The sequence below is a fragment of the Octopus bimaculoides genome, chromosome 1 (assembly GCF_001194135.2).
Source record: "Octopus bimaculoides isolate UCB-OBI-ISO-001 chromosome 1, ASM119413v2, whole genome shotgun sequence".
Classification (NCBI taxonomy): Eukaryota; Metazoa; Mollusca; class Cephalopoda; order Octopoda; family Octopodidae; genus Octopus; species Octopus bimaculoides.
This window is the reverse complement of record NC_068981.1, coordinates 160,302,898-160,320,743: the sequence shown is the minus strand read 5'-3', so window position 1 is coordinate 160,320,743 and position 17,846 is coordinate 160,302,898. Positions and strand designations below refer to the sequence as shown.

General features: G+C 32.8%; 2 protein-coding genes across 9 annotated transcripts in view; both read right to left on the bottom strand.

Annotated features, from left to right (window-relative positions):
- Positions 1 to 17,846, bottom strand: part of LOC106884418 (activating signal cointegrator 1 complex subunit 3) — a 493,492-nt gene that overhangs the window by 284,754 nt on the left and 190,892 nt on the right. The gene's annotated exons all lie outside the window — the stretch shown is intronic.
- LOC106884419 (beta-1,4-galactosyltransferase galt-1) overlaps positions 2,082 to 17,846 on the bottom strand; it is a 101,015-nt gene continuing 85,250 nt past the window's right edge. For 4 of the 5 annotated variants that reach the window (XM_052972277.1, XM_052972273.1, XM_014935792.2 and 1 more), the window contains exon 2: positions 2,082 to 4,329. In XM_052972277.1, the coding sequence (XP_052828237.1) occupies positions 2,088 to 3,575 (1,488 nt within the window). In that variant the 5' untranslated portion in view covers positions 3,576 to 4,329 and the 3' untranslated portion in view covers positions 2,082 to 2,087. Of the gene's footprint in view, positions 4,330 to 8,770; positions 9,207 to 17,846 lie in introns of those variants that run through there. The other variant, XM_052972269.1, reaches the window with a different exon arrangement.

The window sequence follows — 17,846 nt, the reverse complement described above, 5'->3', positions numbered from 1 at the left end:
TGATAAAATAAGTACCAGTTGAGTTGATATCATCGACTTATCCCCGACACTGAAATTGCTGGCCTTGTGCTAAAATTTGAAACCACTATTATTATTAAGGTGGTGAACTGGCAGAACCATTAGCAGGCTGGACAAAACGCTTAGTAGCATTTTGCCTGTCTTTACGTTGAAATTCTGCTGAGGTTGATTTTGCTTTTCCTCCTTTTGGGGGTTGATAAAATGAGCACCGGTTGAACACTGAGGTTGCTCCCTCCCTGCAAATTTCAGACCTTATGCCTATTGTAGAAAGAATTATTATTATTATTATTATTATTCATATTATTGTTAAGGCAGCAAGATGGCAGAATCATTAGCATGCCAGGCAAAATGATGAGTTCAAATTCTGCTGAAGTTGACTTTGCCTGTCATCTTTTCAAGGTTGATAATATAAGTACCTCCCCTAAATTGCTGACCTTGAGCCAAAATTTGAAACCATTATTATTATTATTATTATTATTATTATTATTATTATTATTATTATTATTAAGGTGGCAAGCAAGCAAAATGCGTAGCAGCATTTCTTCTAGTTCTTTATGCTCCAAGTTCAAATTCTACCAAGGTAACTTTGCCTTCCATCCTCAAAACTGCTAGCTTTGTGCCTAAGTAAGATACCAGTAGAACAACAGATTGGTAAAATCGTTGGAATGTCTGAAAAAAATGCCTTGCAGTATTTGTTCTGGCTGTTTACATTCTGAGTTAAAAATTCTTCCTCTCAAGATAACTTTGCCTTTCATCCCTCTGGGAGTCTAAAATAAAGTACCAGTCAAAAATAGGGGATGATGTAATTGACTAACCAAACCTCCCATCAAAACTGTTGACCTTATTAGAAACCATTATTATTATTATTATGCAAATATGTATGAGAGCTGATCTTTTCTAAACATACAACACTGTTTTTTTTTTCAGACTACCACTTTACTAGAACTGAGGAAATATAAATTTGGAAAATATGAAGTTATTTAAATAAATGTTGATACAGAAGTTTAAAATATGTAAGTACTTATTGTTCACAGTAATGAATGAGAGGCGATTGACTATAAATCAAATAGCCAATGCTATTAGCACATCCTGTGAGAGAGTAGGGAATATTCTGCACAATGAACTTGGCATGATGAAAAGCGCACCAGGCTGATCACATGACAGGAAAATCTGACTTTGAGACAGATCCAACTTGTTTCCTTGGATGTTTTCTAAACCAGGATGAGTGTTGGCATCATCACTTTGAGCCAGAGACAAAGAGACAATCCATGCAGTGGAAACACCCCACCTCACCTGCTCCAAAGGTAATTTCATCTGCAAGGAAGGTGATGCCCCCAGTCTTTGGGAACGCAAAAGGCACTGTGTTTATTGACTATCTTCAAAAGGGCCACACCATCAATGGAGAGTACTACGCTCACCTGCTGAGGCAGTTACGAAAGGCTATCAAGACCAAACACCACAGAAAACTGACAAAATGGGTCTTGTTTCATCAGGACAATGCTCCAGTACACAAGTATTTTGCTTCAATGGCCGCTGTGCATGACTGTGGCTTTGAACTAGTTGGTCACTCTCCCTATTCTCCTGATTTGGCCCCATCTAATCATCTTCTGTTTCTCAGTATAAAAAAAAAACACTTGGCAAGGAACCAGTATCTTAGTGATGATGACGTCATATCTACTGGTGATGACTTTTTTGACCAATAGGATGAAAACTTCTTCACCAATGGGATCCAAGCACTGCAACACTGATGGAAGAAGTGTGTAGACTGGAAGGAGAACTATGTTGAAAAATATCTCTCATTTGGTCACATTCCATGAGTGTATCTTGGTCAGCCTAGGAACTATCCAGCCAACCCTTGTATGTCAAATTATATATGTAAAAGCTGTAGAACTTTTATAAAGGAAAAAACAAAACTATTTTACAAAGATCTGGATGTTTCTAGATTTGAAAAGAAAAGAAGGAAATAAATAACAAAAACAGCAGATACAAAGCTGTTTTCATAAAGACAGCCAAGTTAGGAATTCCTGTGTAAAATAATTTGCAATAAAAAGAAAAAAGCTATAAAAAATTTAAGCAGTGGAATTTATTTGGCGTATTATATTTAACTGTGAATCAAAAGCAGTCTTCAAATCATCAAAATATCGGTATATGGCCCTATCAGGTATAAATTTATCACATTTCATGCCATAATTTGAAACACATTTTCTGTAATGATGTAGGAATGCAATGTTTGTGTCCACTCTCAACATCTTGTAATGTTCTTCATTTGGTTTACTTACATGATGTATGCCAACTTCAAATATTTTCAATGGTTCAACAAGTACTTTTGTTCGCACTTGGCTGAACTTAGCTGAGCGCCCAGTCTGGCTCATGGTAAACAATCCAGAAGGATGTGGTCTTCCTGTGGAGGGATCAAAAAATGCACTCCAAAATGAAAATCCACAAATATTTTCACCACTTAGTTTATTAACAAAATCTGTCCATGTTGAACCATTGTGTGGAATGATGAATTCATCAAGGTCATTGAATGCTACCATTTTGACTTGACTCATTGATCGATATAAACAATCATTATGCGCAATCAGTTGACCATTGTACCATATAGTATTATCATGAATCTCAACAGGCAGCTTCCAAGGAATTATAGTTACTGTGTTTTGCTTTTCATAATATTCCAAAACATGAGTTGCAGCATCAGATAAACGAAAACTGTAAAAGTACAGGTGTTGCACACCTAGTAACTTGGATAACTCAATATACTCAACTAAGTGTTCTTGGGATATATTACCAAACAAAGGTGGAATGCATATTCCATAGCTAAAAGGTTGACTATTTGTACGAATCTTTGTAATTGGAATGAATGAACTGTGATTTGTATCACCATTTTTTTTTAAAGATATACTCACAGAACAGAATAATTTTTGTTGGTCAGGTTTTGAAGGTGGTAGAGGGCAAGATATTATATAACCACCAAAATGTTTATTGTGGTTTTCACACATCTGATATACAAGACCATCGGTCCAAAAATTGCCAGGAAAATGACAGAAATATCGCAGTTTATATTTACGTTGAGCTATTATGGTCATGACACGAACAAATGGAGTTGAGTGACGATCATCCAAATATGCAGAATAAATAAATATGCCATCTGATATCCGGTGGAATGTGTTGTTGCCAACATTGGAAGAAGATTGATAACAGTTTTTATAATTGGGTGCATGAGTGATGTTTATATTTTTGTCAGATAAAGTGAAATTAGGAGTGTTTGCTTGAATATGGACATGTGGTTTTGTGGAGATGTTTCTAACATGCAATTCCATTTTATTTTTCAATGAGGAATGTAATGAATGGGAAATACTTGTTGCAGAGGTGTTTTTTTTCAAGTATAAATGAACAGGGTTTCTTTTGAAAAAAACTGTTTTAAAACGGTTATCAAGTTGCTGTTCAAATTCTAGTCTACCATGGAATAAGAAAACAAGTGATAAATAAATCAGACCAGAAATAATTATCAGTTTACGATTGACAGACCGTAACCTTTGTAACAAATTGAAAGGCATGGTACCAGCTGAGACACAAAATCTGAAACTAGAGCTAATGAAATAAATTAAATAGTATCAAAGAAAACTTGGAACCACTGAACAGGTGAAGGAAAGCTACTAAATCTCATAAATCAATTTAGTTAATACTGAGAAACACATTCATGCCTGAGGTGACATCTAGCATGAAAACATGTGGGAAGTCTGAGATAACACAAGAAAACATTACAAGATTAATTATAGAGAAAATAAAAAATATTTGCAGAAAATAATATGAGATCAATAATAAAATTTGTTGATTATCAAACAATATTCAAGTTGGCTAATATTTTAGGGATCATTTCCTTAAACAGAAAACAAAAGTTTAACAATAGTTGTTAGGTAATATTTACAAGTTCTTTAAATATTCATTGTTAAGAATTAACAAGAAGCTATTTTAAAATCTGACTAGTTGATTTGTTTAAGATCCAAGGGAGGAGAATTCTCTTTTTAAACAGTGGGAAATGCATGGAACTGTGGGATAAAATCTTAGAGAAATTAGTTCCATGTTGTAATTTAAAGGGAAATTTGAAGTTGTACAGTATCCTATTAAAGGTGCAGCATGATGATTATCAAATTCAAATCATTCAACCAATGTATCACAGGTAATTTTATAAGATGACAGCACAAATTTCATCAGAGGCTGAATGCTTTATTTAATGACACAGTCTCTTATTTTCACAATATTTTTAGTCTTCTGAGTGTCTGCCAGCTTTACAGTAAAGCATTTGATTAGCTGCAATAGAAAGAAAAGAAAAAAGCTATTAGAAGAGATATAACAAAGTGCTAAATTTATAATAGTCTCAAAAAAAAAATTAATGCAAACATTAAATACAAAACAGATAAAATAAAATACGTGGCAAATAATTTTTGCAAAACAAATATAAGAAATAAAGTTTAACAAATTATTATCATATTTTACAGGTTAATTCAATTAATCTTTTTTTCCTACAACCATAGTCAACAAGTGACTGACAAACTAACACTTTTATAATCATAAGCTGAAATAGAATTAATATTGACAAACTTAGTCATCAAATAGTTGTTGCAAAATGAACTGCAGTATGATGAGAAATATGTGTAAGTGCTTTTTTGTAGCCAATAGCTACAACAGTAACAACTTCAGTACGAACAGCATATATATTTCCTTGTGAGCACATTTACACAGTAGCATAGAGATTCTAGAGAATATCCTTTGTTTTTTATATAATAATGTAAAAGATCAGCACAAGAGATTGATAGCCACATTGGCGAATTTAATTGAAAAATATGTACATTTCAAATTAATTTTTATTTTGAAAGACCAGCTGTATAAAAATATGAAAATAACAGAACTGTAAAGCTAAAAACTTATCTGCCAGTCATCTCCCTCTTGAATTCACCCTAAATACTCCTGTCTTTTCCATCATATTCCTGCTCTTTTTAACTGTTCATGCCTTGGATCTTGTCCCTCTTAGCCACCTATTTCTTTCCTTCTGCTGTTATTGCTCTCAGTTATTCCTGCTTTGCAGACTACACATTTAAGGTTACTGAGTATACTTTTTACATTTATTGTGAATAAGGAACCTTTACTCGTGTTTGGTGCCATGATGGAACCCTCCACTGCTGTGCTCTCTCTACAGAGATTGGTGAGTAAGACACTAGTGCTGGTGCCATGAAAAATGTGTCTAATACACACTGAAAAGTGGTTGGTAAGTGAGCAGAGAAAGTATTGAGTTGTGAGGTCTCTTAAAGCCTGTCTCGTTAAGGGCTGTTCAACCTCTACAGATTTGGTGCCACAAAAAAATGGACCAAATACACTTTGTCAAGCGGTTGACCATAGGAAGGGCATCCGGCTACAGAAAGCAAGTGAAATGATACACACAAGCATCACTCTATGGAAACAGAGGATCCAAAAACAAATGAGTCCCAAAAAAACCTGTTCAACCCATGTCAGCATGGGAAGCAGATATAAAATGATGATGCATATCTTAAGATTGGACAGACCTGGAATAATAAGGGCATGTAACCCATTAAACCACAAATGTCAATGAAAGGTCACCAATACTCCAAATGACTAATAAATTGATAAAATTTTTAAGCAGGCAATCAATTAGCTAATTTTATTGTGTCTGAGGAGAGCCATTCTCTTTTAGTGCCTCATTACTTAACGCACTCACTGGTTCGATTTCCACTCATTTACTTTTTTTTTTCTAAAATTTTTGTTGTGTCTGGCAACCTCTATTGCAAGACAATGAAAATTTTAGAAAAATAAATAAGTAAATGTGTGGAAATCAAACCAGTGAGTGTGTTAAGTAATAAGGGACTAAAAGAGAATGGCTCTCCTCAGACACAAAATATGCTTCAACACACAAATTCACATAAAGAATCTTGCAAACCAAATACAAAAACGAAATTAGTTAACCATGTCCTCTTACTCAAGGTTGGGATGTTTTTAAGAGACATGGAACATGGATAAGTAATACATTTTGTTTATTCCTATTGGAGCAATGTAAAATCTATTTTGCATTTTGCCAAAGGAAAAGGTATTATGTCAAACTATGTTAATTGTCATGGTATTTCCTTCCTTGTAATTGTTTGCAAAATATTTGCAACAAGTTCTATTGAATAGTATGCTACACAACTCTTTTATCATTGTCCCATACTTTCAATGTAAATTTGGATTTGTCAAAAGCAACACGTCCACGATCTTCAACCTTCGACAGTTGCAAATTGTGAAGAGGATAGGTACTCATATATCAAGTTTTTTTTACTTCATGAAAGCTTTAAATATGGTGAATAGAAATGCAATGTGGAGAATCATGGGGAAACTGGGGTGCTGGTATGGGGAAATTTGTTGGTATGTTATCCAACTACACACTGATATGAAGGGCTTTCTCAACTCAAATAGTGCTCTCATTGAATAAAAGGTTTATTTCTGTAGACATTGGCCTTCAAAGAAATGATTAACTAGTTGTCTATAAAAATTCAAACAGGCATACACTAAATACACTAAGAGAAATCTCATTCAACATTTAGTACTTTGGTCTCATTCTGTACTTTGGCCTTAAATATAACAGCTCACTTATTGATACAGGTTGATGCTACCCAATTATAGTATTCAGCCCCTTATTATAATGATGCCTTAAAAATGAGACAACACCAATTATACTCCAACCCAGATTCATCTATCAGATAAAGAAAAGGTACTGAAATATAACTTGGCTTATATCCTCTTACCAGCTAAACATGAAGTTCTATACAATAAAAACCTTTCTAAATTGAATCGATAAACACTTCCCTGCTTCACGTATAGCTTTTAAGTAAATTTTAATAGCAATAATAAAATGAGCAGAATATGCCATAAACTAATTACATGTACTGAGACCATACACCTCATTGCCATCATCCTTTCTTCCTTTCCTGCTGGGTAAGCCATATCTCCTCAACATAAAACATCTGTTCCTCTTTCATATTTTATTCTCCTGACAGCTGGTACAAAGCTACCTCCCTCAAAACTGCACCCTCACTCAATTGAGGGTTCTTGTCTTGTGAGTTCCTTTGTAACCTTATCAGTGTTGGTACCATGAAAAAGTGCTTAGTACACTCTGTGAAGTGGTTGACAATAGATAGTGCCTCCAGCCATAGAAAACATCGAATTAGAGACTGGAACCCAACAGTCTGGCTCAGCAGATCCTGTCAAACTGTCCAATCTATGCCAGCATGGAACACAGACATTAAATGATGATGATTAAGTCTGTGTACATATGTATTAGAGCAAATATTTATAATATCCATTCATTATATGTAATCATTTCACTAACATAAATTTTGATATTCATAACCTTCCCATTTTCTGTTATTGATATAGTCCTTAAATTGGACATTTCTCTACAATTAACCTTCTTTTCTTTTTATACTAACTACAGATGATATAAATTTACAAATTTACAATAGTGAAGAATTAAAAACATATCTACCTCTAACAGAGAGTGAAGAGAAAGACATAATATAAGAATAAATCTAATAATCATTATTTTATAACCCAAAGTCACATGTTAAAAGTCTGTTAGATTTACTTTCATCATAGAAGACATTTTAATGAAATGGTACAGATATTGATAACAGCGCAAGTAATTTTGGCTATATGTATAAACAGAATTCTTTGTTTCTGTCACTGTCTCCCTTGCTTTTTAGTGTGTGTGAGAGAGAGAGAGAGGGGGGGGGGACTCAGAAATACAGAAGTGCAAATCTAAGGTGCTAGGTAACTTTTTAGTTTGTATACTCTTGAAACTTAAACTGAGGTTTCATTTTAAGACTGTTCAATACTAAGTCTACCATATATAGAAGTAAATGAAGTTTCCTATATTTTAACATTATCTTATCATTTTCTGTAAAGTTAAGAAAAACATATCTGAAGTTATTACTGATAGCAAAAGTATACCTTTGCTATCAGTGATAACTTTAGATATTGTAACTGCACAGAAATTAATGAATAATGAAGAATGTTTTTAAAGATGTTAATATTTATCAACTCCCTCAGATCAGAGTTTATAATTAGAACAGACCCATATGTAATGAGTCTAGATTTATTCGTACTATATTTCAGAAAAATAAACTATCTTTATTACCTCCAAAACATTTCTTTAATAAATATATCAAAAAACATTACTTTCCTGTATGAATATAAGGACATAGTAAGCAAGCAGTGTCAATAGTTTCAGCCAACTAAATATCAAATCTTATTACAATGTGTGTATGTTATTCTAGTCTAGTTCAATTTCAAACTAAAACCTTATAACACACATATTCATGCATGTCTCTATAGTGGTTAAGAATCCTAAGCTGATAAACTATTTAGATTTCAATCTATCAGAGAGTATATCCTTATATGCAGAGTAAATATGCTCTTAAGACATCTTTAGTAAAAATATTGTCTAAAAAAACATAATAACTTGCCTATTAATGATTACGGCATATAGGTTATCTTAGTGTAATATATTCTACTTTATATGTTATAGTGAGGAAATGAGATAGAATAAAATATGAAACTTTAGGATCCATTTCATAACTTAAAAAAACAAACTGAAAATACCTTTACTGCATATTATTGAAATGGACAAATACAAATCAATAATGTGTCATACAAAATGCATTATATACCATAAACATGGCAGAATCAAGATTTCATAACATACTGATAAACAGGTTGGTAACATCCATAGAATACAGACATGGTTCTTTCCTGGTTTGTTCTTTAAATTTTCTTTGTTTGTGTTTCTGTATAGTCACATATGTTTTAACTTCTTTCAGATTTCTTTTATCAATTCTTTTTCAGTGTTTTAAAAATTGTCATACCCATACATAACTTTTCACAGTTATTGCATAAAAAAAGTATAACAAGAATTTTGTCTGCTTTTCCTCTTGCCATTTGATATGTTGTGCATTCTGTAAAAATCACTCACTATCAAACTAAAATCTATGAAAACTTTATTACCACGGTGGAATGCACCACAAATGTATTTAATAACAAACTATAGGTCAAAACAAAGAATGATTGTAGCCAAATTTCAAGTAAACACTTGATCAAATAATTGAGGTTAACTTTCACACTAACACTGATATGAATTCACCTCCATGTGCTGTATTGTCTCAAATATTATACAGTATTCTAACTGCCTTTATACAGCTACAAATAAAAATTAACAAATTCATAAGAAGCTTTAATATCAGCTTTTCTAAGCTTTGGTTTTAACAAAAGGTGGATAATTTGTGATCTAAATCAGCTTAATATAGCTTAGTACAAATTACATTGTTGGAAAACTAAGCTAATATGATTGACTCTGAAAATAATATTGGTAAACATGTCTTTTTAAAAGACAGATGCTCTAATTTGCTTGCTTTAAAATAATCATACCCTCAGCATAACTTTCTAAACTTCAGCTTATTTGAATTTCAAGTATTTTAGATAATTATGAGGAAATATTTTGAGAAAATAATGGAATTTACAACGTAGTAACCATAAGCTGATACAGCTGTGTCTGGAAACTTAGCTTAATCAATAACATAATACTTTTTGTTCTAATAGATAAGGGCAAGTACTTAAACAGAAAGTTTAATTGATGATGGCTTATGCCAGGAGGAAGAACAGTGTGAAATAACCAGTAGTAGTAGCAGCAGAAGTAGCAATCATCAATGGAAGTAAAATCAATTGATATTTAAACAAGGAAATATGTAACACTTCTTTCCCTTTTATTCTGGCCAAATCAAATTAAAGAATTCACAAAATGTGTAGATTTACAACAAAATATGATGCTAATAAATGAAAGTCTCACTTAAAAGATGTGCATGTTCTGCAGTCACACTTAAAATCAATCACCATAAATGAAAAAATATTTAATGACTGTAACATCATTTTAAACATTTCCGCTCCAATAGGAGAGATTAGAGATGTAAATATTAACTAAACAACATCTTCCATTCCAAACAGCCCAATATCAGTTACATGGTTTGAACTGACAACTGTTGGACCCTAACTGCCAGCAACAGAGACTGATATATTCAGAGAAAGATGTCTTATCTAAAAGCACAATATGTTATGCATGATTGTTTTAATCAATAAACTCAAACCACTGTAGCCTTATCTTATCTTACTCAGAGAGCAACCAGTAAATAATCAGGCAGTAAGAAAACACACAGGCAGTAAAAGAATGTTTTTTTTCAAGTGTAACACAATAACAATAATAGAATCTGAACTTTTTCTTTCTTTTAGCTAGATGCTCAGAGCCTCCCTAAGAAAACATTATGCCTAACACAATCAATTAATCTAATAGATGTTAATAATAGATTCAACATAAGAAGTTCTTTGTATATGGAAAATAAACATGAAACTCTGCTCTTGGTGATGTCAATTATTTGATTGATTGATATGCTGTCTATAATGCTTCAGTAGATAGACAAAATTTCTGACAAATCTGTTAAAGTGAAATCAGCACTTAAATATTTACTTTTTTCATTCATTATAAAACTATATGGCTTCCTTGATGAAAAAAATATTTTTAGATCCCAATTAATTTGAAAGGAATATCATTTACTTTCATAAAAGATTCTGATTTAGCTGAAATAATTATTTACTATTCTACTAAACAATAAAGCACTTTCTGAAAATTCAGATTTATAAATTTTAACCTGAATTCAAATTTGCTTCATCATCATCATCATCATCGTTTAACATCCACCTTCCATGCTGGCATGGGTTGGACGATTTGACTGAGGACTGGTGAAACCGGATGGCAACACCAGGCTCCAATCTAATTTGGCAGAGTTTCTACAGCTGGATGCCCTTCCTAACGCCAACCACTCAGAGAGTGTAGTGGGTGCTTTTACATGTCACCCGCACGAAAACGGCCATGCTCGAAATGGTGTCTTTTATGTGCCACCCACACAAGAGCCAGTCCAGGGACACCGGCAACAATCTTGCTTGAAAAACCTCATGTGTCACTCGCACAAGAGCCAGCCCATGGGCACTGGCAACGGAGAAAACTGTCTACATGTAAAGTGAGTCTCTAAATGTTAAAAACGCAATGAAATACTCTACACAAGTATGTTTCATTTTCTTTGAGTGGGTTCCTCTCACTATTAGATCCGTCTTCCAAATAAAGTACAGAAATCTGCATTTGACATGTAATAGCTTCATATACAATATATAAATAGATATATTCATTATTGTTATATGTGTGTATGGGTGTGATCATCTGATACTTAATACTAGTAATAGTAGTAATGTGGCGAGCTGGCAGAAACATTACAATGCTGGACAAAATGCTAAGCAACATTTCTTCCAACTTTACATTCTGAGTTCAAATGTCACCATGGTCAACTTTGCCTTTCATCCTTTCAGGTATTAATACACCAGTGATCTGATGTCACGAATACACAGAGACACGTATGCATGCACACATATAGTGCTGGAATAAGACCCATAGAAGCCCTAAACACTTAAAAGATTTTGGTGCCCCTATATTTAATTATCTGTAATTCAAAATATAAACCATAAAGTAAATTTTTAGTTTTCAAAATGAAACAAAACTAACCATAAGATGGAAAATAATGTTTACTTTGTATTCTTCATCCACTTTATTTATATTTAAAAAATTTTCTCCATTTTTTTAATTGGCGAATTGCTTGCCAAAATCTATATTTATTGTTCATCTGTTTTTTAATGCAAAGACAACTGAATATATGACATCAATGAAAATGAAAGCAACCTGCTAATTTTTTCCAACAATTACACACATCTCAAGAAAGTCAGTGTCTTCAAGTACCTTGAGTGCTTTTAATAAACTTCAAAACATCTGCCAATTTTGTATTTCAATGTCAACAAGGGTTGCCTTTCTTCTGGGCATAAATAGAAAGCATTCTTCCCCGGAGAACTGAAACCTGTGAAGGACTATGAAGGATCACTGAGACACAGATACCAGGCTTTGCATGAGGGCTTAAAGCACCTCATGGCATGAGCACAAGACCAGAGAAGAGATTATTTATCAACACATTCCACCCACCTCTACTATCCTACACTGTTATTCTAAAAATAAGCAATCAAATCATGAAAATCTCTTAGCGACAAGATAATGCAGGATTACTTCAAAACAATGCGAATAAATAAGCATTATGTTTGAGAGTAATCTGAATGCTAAAGAGTTAAATACATTACTAGACCTATGGAGATGTTTTAAATTACCATCTTTAACTGGAATGAATCATTTATCATATTTGATGGTGTATATTATGTATTCAAGCCCAAGCAAACAGTCCAGAATGTTACATGCAAATCTGAAGCCACTTGCTGACTAATATTTCTCCAAACTGTTGATTGCCATAAATAACTATATCTTCTCCTTTGCCCAGGTAATATTGCAATATTTAATCAAGTATCCTTATTTTTTTTAATTGATGCAACTTTAATTTAAAATGCAAAAAAAGAAAAAGCAAAAAAAAAAAATAATAATTCTTACAGAATTTAAATCTGGTTGTCCTGAGACAATTTATTTTGTACAGTACTAAATTCTTAAAAGTTAAGCAATAATTGTTAGTGAATTGTTATGGCCATTATTATATCTTCCTGACATAACAGACACCCTTACCTTAAGTCTTTTTATTGAAGTGATACAGAAATTCTTCTTTAGCAATGCTTACAGGGTAGCATCAATATCATGTAACAGTGCACAGTGAAAAATATGCATTGATGCTCATTATAAACTGTTGGGCCTTAGTGTCAACCTAGCTAAAACCAAAGTCCTAATAAGTAGGAAGGTAGACAAAACACAAACCCCTTTAGGTAGATGGCCCTGCTTGATCTGTAGAAAAGGCGTAGGTAGAAACTCTATAAGATGTACCCAGTGTAAGCTATGGACACATAAGAGGTGCAGCAATATCAAAGGAAGGCTAACTAGGAAGATAGTTTTGTATGTGCCAGATGCTCAGGAGCAATAAACACTGAAAATGCACAGAAAACTTTTGCCACATTCCAGGGACAAAAAATAGAAGTAGTTGATAGCTTCCGTTATCTAGGTGACCAAGTTAGTAGCGGGGGACGGTGCATTGAAAGTGTAGCTGCTAGAATAAGAATAGCCTGGGCAAAGTTCAGAGAGCTCTTACCTCTGCTGGTGACAAAGGGACTCTCACTCAGAGTAAAAGGCAGACTGTATGACGCATGTGTACGAACAGCCATGCTACATGGCAGTGAAACATGGGCCGTGACTGCTGAGGACATGTGTAAGCTCGCAAGAAATGAAGCCAGTATGCTCCGATGGATGTGTAATGTCAGTGTGCATACTCGACAGAGTGTAAGTATCTTGAGAGAAAAGTTGGACCTAAGAAGCATCAGTTGTGGTGTGCAAGAGAGACGATTGCGCTGGTATGGTCATGTGGCAAGAATGGATGAGGATAGCTGTGTGAAAAAATGCCATACCCTAGCAGTTGAGGGATAGCTTCCTTGTCAAAAGGAAGCAGATGACCAGGAGATTGATTATACTTCAAAAACAGTATACATGATTTAATCATTCATTCTCATAGGAACAAGAGCTTGAAAGACTTTTTTTTATAAAATAAAAGCACTGAATGATAGATGAGAGGATAATTCACGTTTAATAATGATAATTAATGAAGCCAAGAGATTTGCAGACAGCACAGAATTCAGAGCTTTATAAGAACTGAAGTCTGATAACACCAGTAAGGAAATAAAAATGTGAAAACATGTGCAAGAAATAATGTCTTTGATGGTAATGACAGCAAACTTGACATACGTCCCCTAAGCACTATCCCAACATAGGTAGTCTAATTTCTCAATTGGTGGTTATACACATGAGAAATAGGGAGTGGCTAGAATATGGAGAAGAGATGAGTTGAGAATGCTTGAGTGGAGGTAGCATGAGGTCAATCAGCCCTAAAAAGAAGAGGCTACAGTAGTAGTGAGATGGAAAGAGAGGCAACAACACATCTATGGATTAGAGGTTGGAGTATGTTAGTGAACTACTTCATGCCAATTAGTAGGTAACCTTTCTTCAGCTGCTGTCTAGAATATTAATGTTTTTTCACTATTCACTTTCACTTTAATTTATGCTTAAGCATTCAGGTAACTTGCTTTTTATTTCTGCTATAGCTAAGCTGCTCTTTTATGTTGTAATGTTTTATTATTTTATTCAGGTACAGTGGGATATTTTCTTAAAGGGAATGTTAAGCTTTATGTGATCACCAAACATGGTGATACATATAATTTTATAATAAATTTAAGACTAAAATGTCTTTGTTTTAGTTGTCTATGCTTTGATTTCAAATACTGCCAAGATTAAGTTTGTCTTTTAGGGTTGACAAATAAGAAGTATAGCACCATCATTAAATAGGAAGATTTTTTCTTTTTTACTACCAAATACTAAGATTTAATATTTGACATTAGATACTTTTTTTTAATTTAGAAGAAAACCACCTTATCAGCCTACTGTTTGTTAGATTATGTTCATTAATCCTATAAAAGGTTCTTGATAAAAGCCTTTACATTTCTAATTTATCATATTAATTTCTCATTTCATTAAAGCAATCAAATCTCACCCAATTAACCTAGCTCCTTCAATTTAAGTTACATTTCTTTTTCTAAACACATTTCCTTATGTCAATATGTAGTATGAGTTTGGAAATAAACTCTCAAGTCTTCCAAATCAACAAAGTTATATTATGGAAGAAGAAAAACCAGTAACATTTAAGATGAACAGAAGATATTCTTAGATATTCTCATAAAAGTGTTCTTATGAATTTTTCAAATTTATCTAAGAATTAAGTTCTTAATTCATAATTAAGACAGAAAACCTGTTTTCAAAACTGGCAACTTAAAAAAAATATTTTAGTTGATTGCAATTGCTATTTAGAACATAGAGGGCAACCTATAATAAAAGTTAGCAACAACAAGTATTTAAGTAAAAGACAAAATATTTTTTGTAACATTTTCAATGCATGACTTTCAGGCTGCCATCCTCAGATAATTTGAATGAAATGATTTTTTTCAATAATACTAAGATAATTTTGTTTTTAATTTGAAGATGTTTAATATTATTTGGAGAACATATACAGCTGATCAAAAAAAAAAAAAAAAAAAAAAAAAAAAAAAACTTAGAAAACTTTAGTGTATAGTTACACACAACATGCACATATACGAGTGCTCTTTATATATTTCATTTGAATACTAAAACAGTCAAATGTCAACTGAATATTCAATAAAACTCAATGCGATATTATTATCAACCAAAGACATTGTCCTGGAGACAACAAAATATCTTAGGATACTTTTACAAGGTAGTCCACATAATGTAATAAATACAATGACAAAATAGTACACCATGAGAATAAATCTAATAACAATGAAGAAATGTCAGCTGTTTAAGAATGCAAGCATATCTATTCATCTTAGTCCTCTATGAATTATGTAGGTTAGCTTTGTTTAGTGATTTCTATTTTGTGTAGTGGAGAAAACGTTGGATATTGCACATTGTGTATTCTAAAATATTTTGTAAAGCAGCATGGAAAAGCATTTAATCAGAAACAGATGTATATATAGCAATTGAAAGTATAATACCAGTAAAAAATTGACTTCTAAACTTAAATACTGCATATTGTATTTTGAAAATCAGAAACTTTCAATATGGGAAATATAAGAACACTTCATAAGTTTCTCGATCAATTTACTCAATAAAGAAAATTCTAAATAGAATAAATGACATGACAGAAAATGTTTTTAAATGAGAATAAATAAAGGGTACAAATTTGCTTTCACTGATGCAAAGGGATATAGAGTCAGTATGCATGTACACACACATACACACAAAATACATATGTATAATATACAAATCATCACCATCATTTAATGTCCCTTCTCCATGCTGGCATGGGTATGTGTATGCACACTTGAGTTACTGTGTTTATGTTTACCTCATAAAACCCATGTTGTGTTTAAAAAAATGTGACTGAGTAATCTGATAAATATGGATTGATAACTTAAGCATCAGACTGAAATAGATAGTAGGATTTATAAGAGATACATAAAAAAAGATGTGTGTGTGTGTGTGTGTACTCACACACAAATATCTTTTATCTTTTACTTGGACTGCAGCCATGCTGGGGCACAGTCTGGAAGGTCTAGCTGAACAGATTGACCCCACCCAGGATTTCTGAATTATTATTAAAGAGTGATAATTATTCTCTTGATCTGTTTTGGGGATGTAACAAATCAACACTAGTTGTCAAGTGATGAAGGAGAGATAAACACACACATGAAGGGTTTTTACAGTTTCCGTGTTCTAAATTCACTCACAAAACTTTGGTCAGTTCAGGGTTATAATAGTAGACACACATGCCCAATTTCATCCATTTTATTATACCAGCAAGGGTGAGATGGTTTTTGTTTCAGTAATTCCTATCACTCCTCACCATAGACTGCCCCTAGTTCTACACTACAAAATTCCCTGTTTTAAAGTGATCTAAATTAACCCTTTAGTATTCAAACCAACCACATCCGGCCAAAATATCTTACCTGTTTTATGTTCAAACTGGTCAGATCTGACCTCTCACACCAACACTACATTATCATTCTAAAAATTAGCAGTCACCTCATACAATCTCTCAAAGTTACAAAATAATGCATGATTAATTCAAAACAATGTGAATAAATAAGTATTACTTTAGACAAAATAATGTGAATGCTAGAGTTAAAACCTTTCACTAAGATTCCATGTTAATTTAGGTTCTAAAGTCTAACTTAATAACTACAAAGTTATTTTAAATCATTCATTATTTTGAAAATTAATTGCAACAAGGGAGTGCATTTCAACAAAAATATAACTAAAGGGTTAAGTAGAAAGCCCTTACTCAATACATCAGAATCCCATCACCACCACACCTCACCACATACAAACTTACTAATGTTCCTAATTGTTTTTTTTTTTTTGCTGTTATAGATTACCAGTTCTTTTGACTGAATTTTAAAACTTTTTATCTAAGTGCAGGCATGGCTGTAGGCAGAAGCAGGGATGTGTAGCATCTTGGACAAGTGTCTTCTACTATAGCCCCAGTAGCAGTACGGCCAAACAAAGACTTGAGAGTGGATTTGGTAGAGAAGAACTGAAACAAGCCTGTTGCATATGTGTGCACACGTGTGTATGTATGTATTTAGATATGTCTTTGTGCTGGTCCCTTACCATCACTTAACAGTCAGTGTTGGTTTGTTTATGTCCCTATAACTCAGCAGTTTAGCTTAAGAGAATAACAGAATATTTCCTGGGGTTGATTTGCTTCACTAAAATCTTTTAAGGTGGTGCTCCAGCATGGCTGCAGTCCAATGACTGACACAAGTAGAAGATAATTAGTAGAAATTTAATTTCATGCTTATTGGGCATTACTTTATTCATTTTTCTTTTCGTCTTTCACACTGTTTAGGCTAAATTATATTTACTTAAAACATATGACACCAAATGTAACAATTTTAGAAAATAAAATGAATATTTTATGTAGAAATATAATTTTTAGCAAAATTAACCAACTATTCCAGTTTCTTTTTCACCTTCCTTGTTGACAACAAAAGCAAAAGAAAAATCAATGTTAATAAAACACCTGTGTATATACCTACCCCCATTGTTCTATTTGAATAGAGAAACTAATTTGTTATATATATATATTATGTATATATATATATATATATATATATATATATATATATATATATATATATAT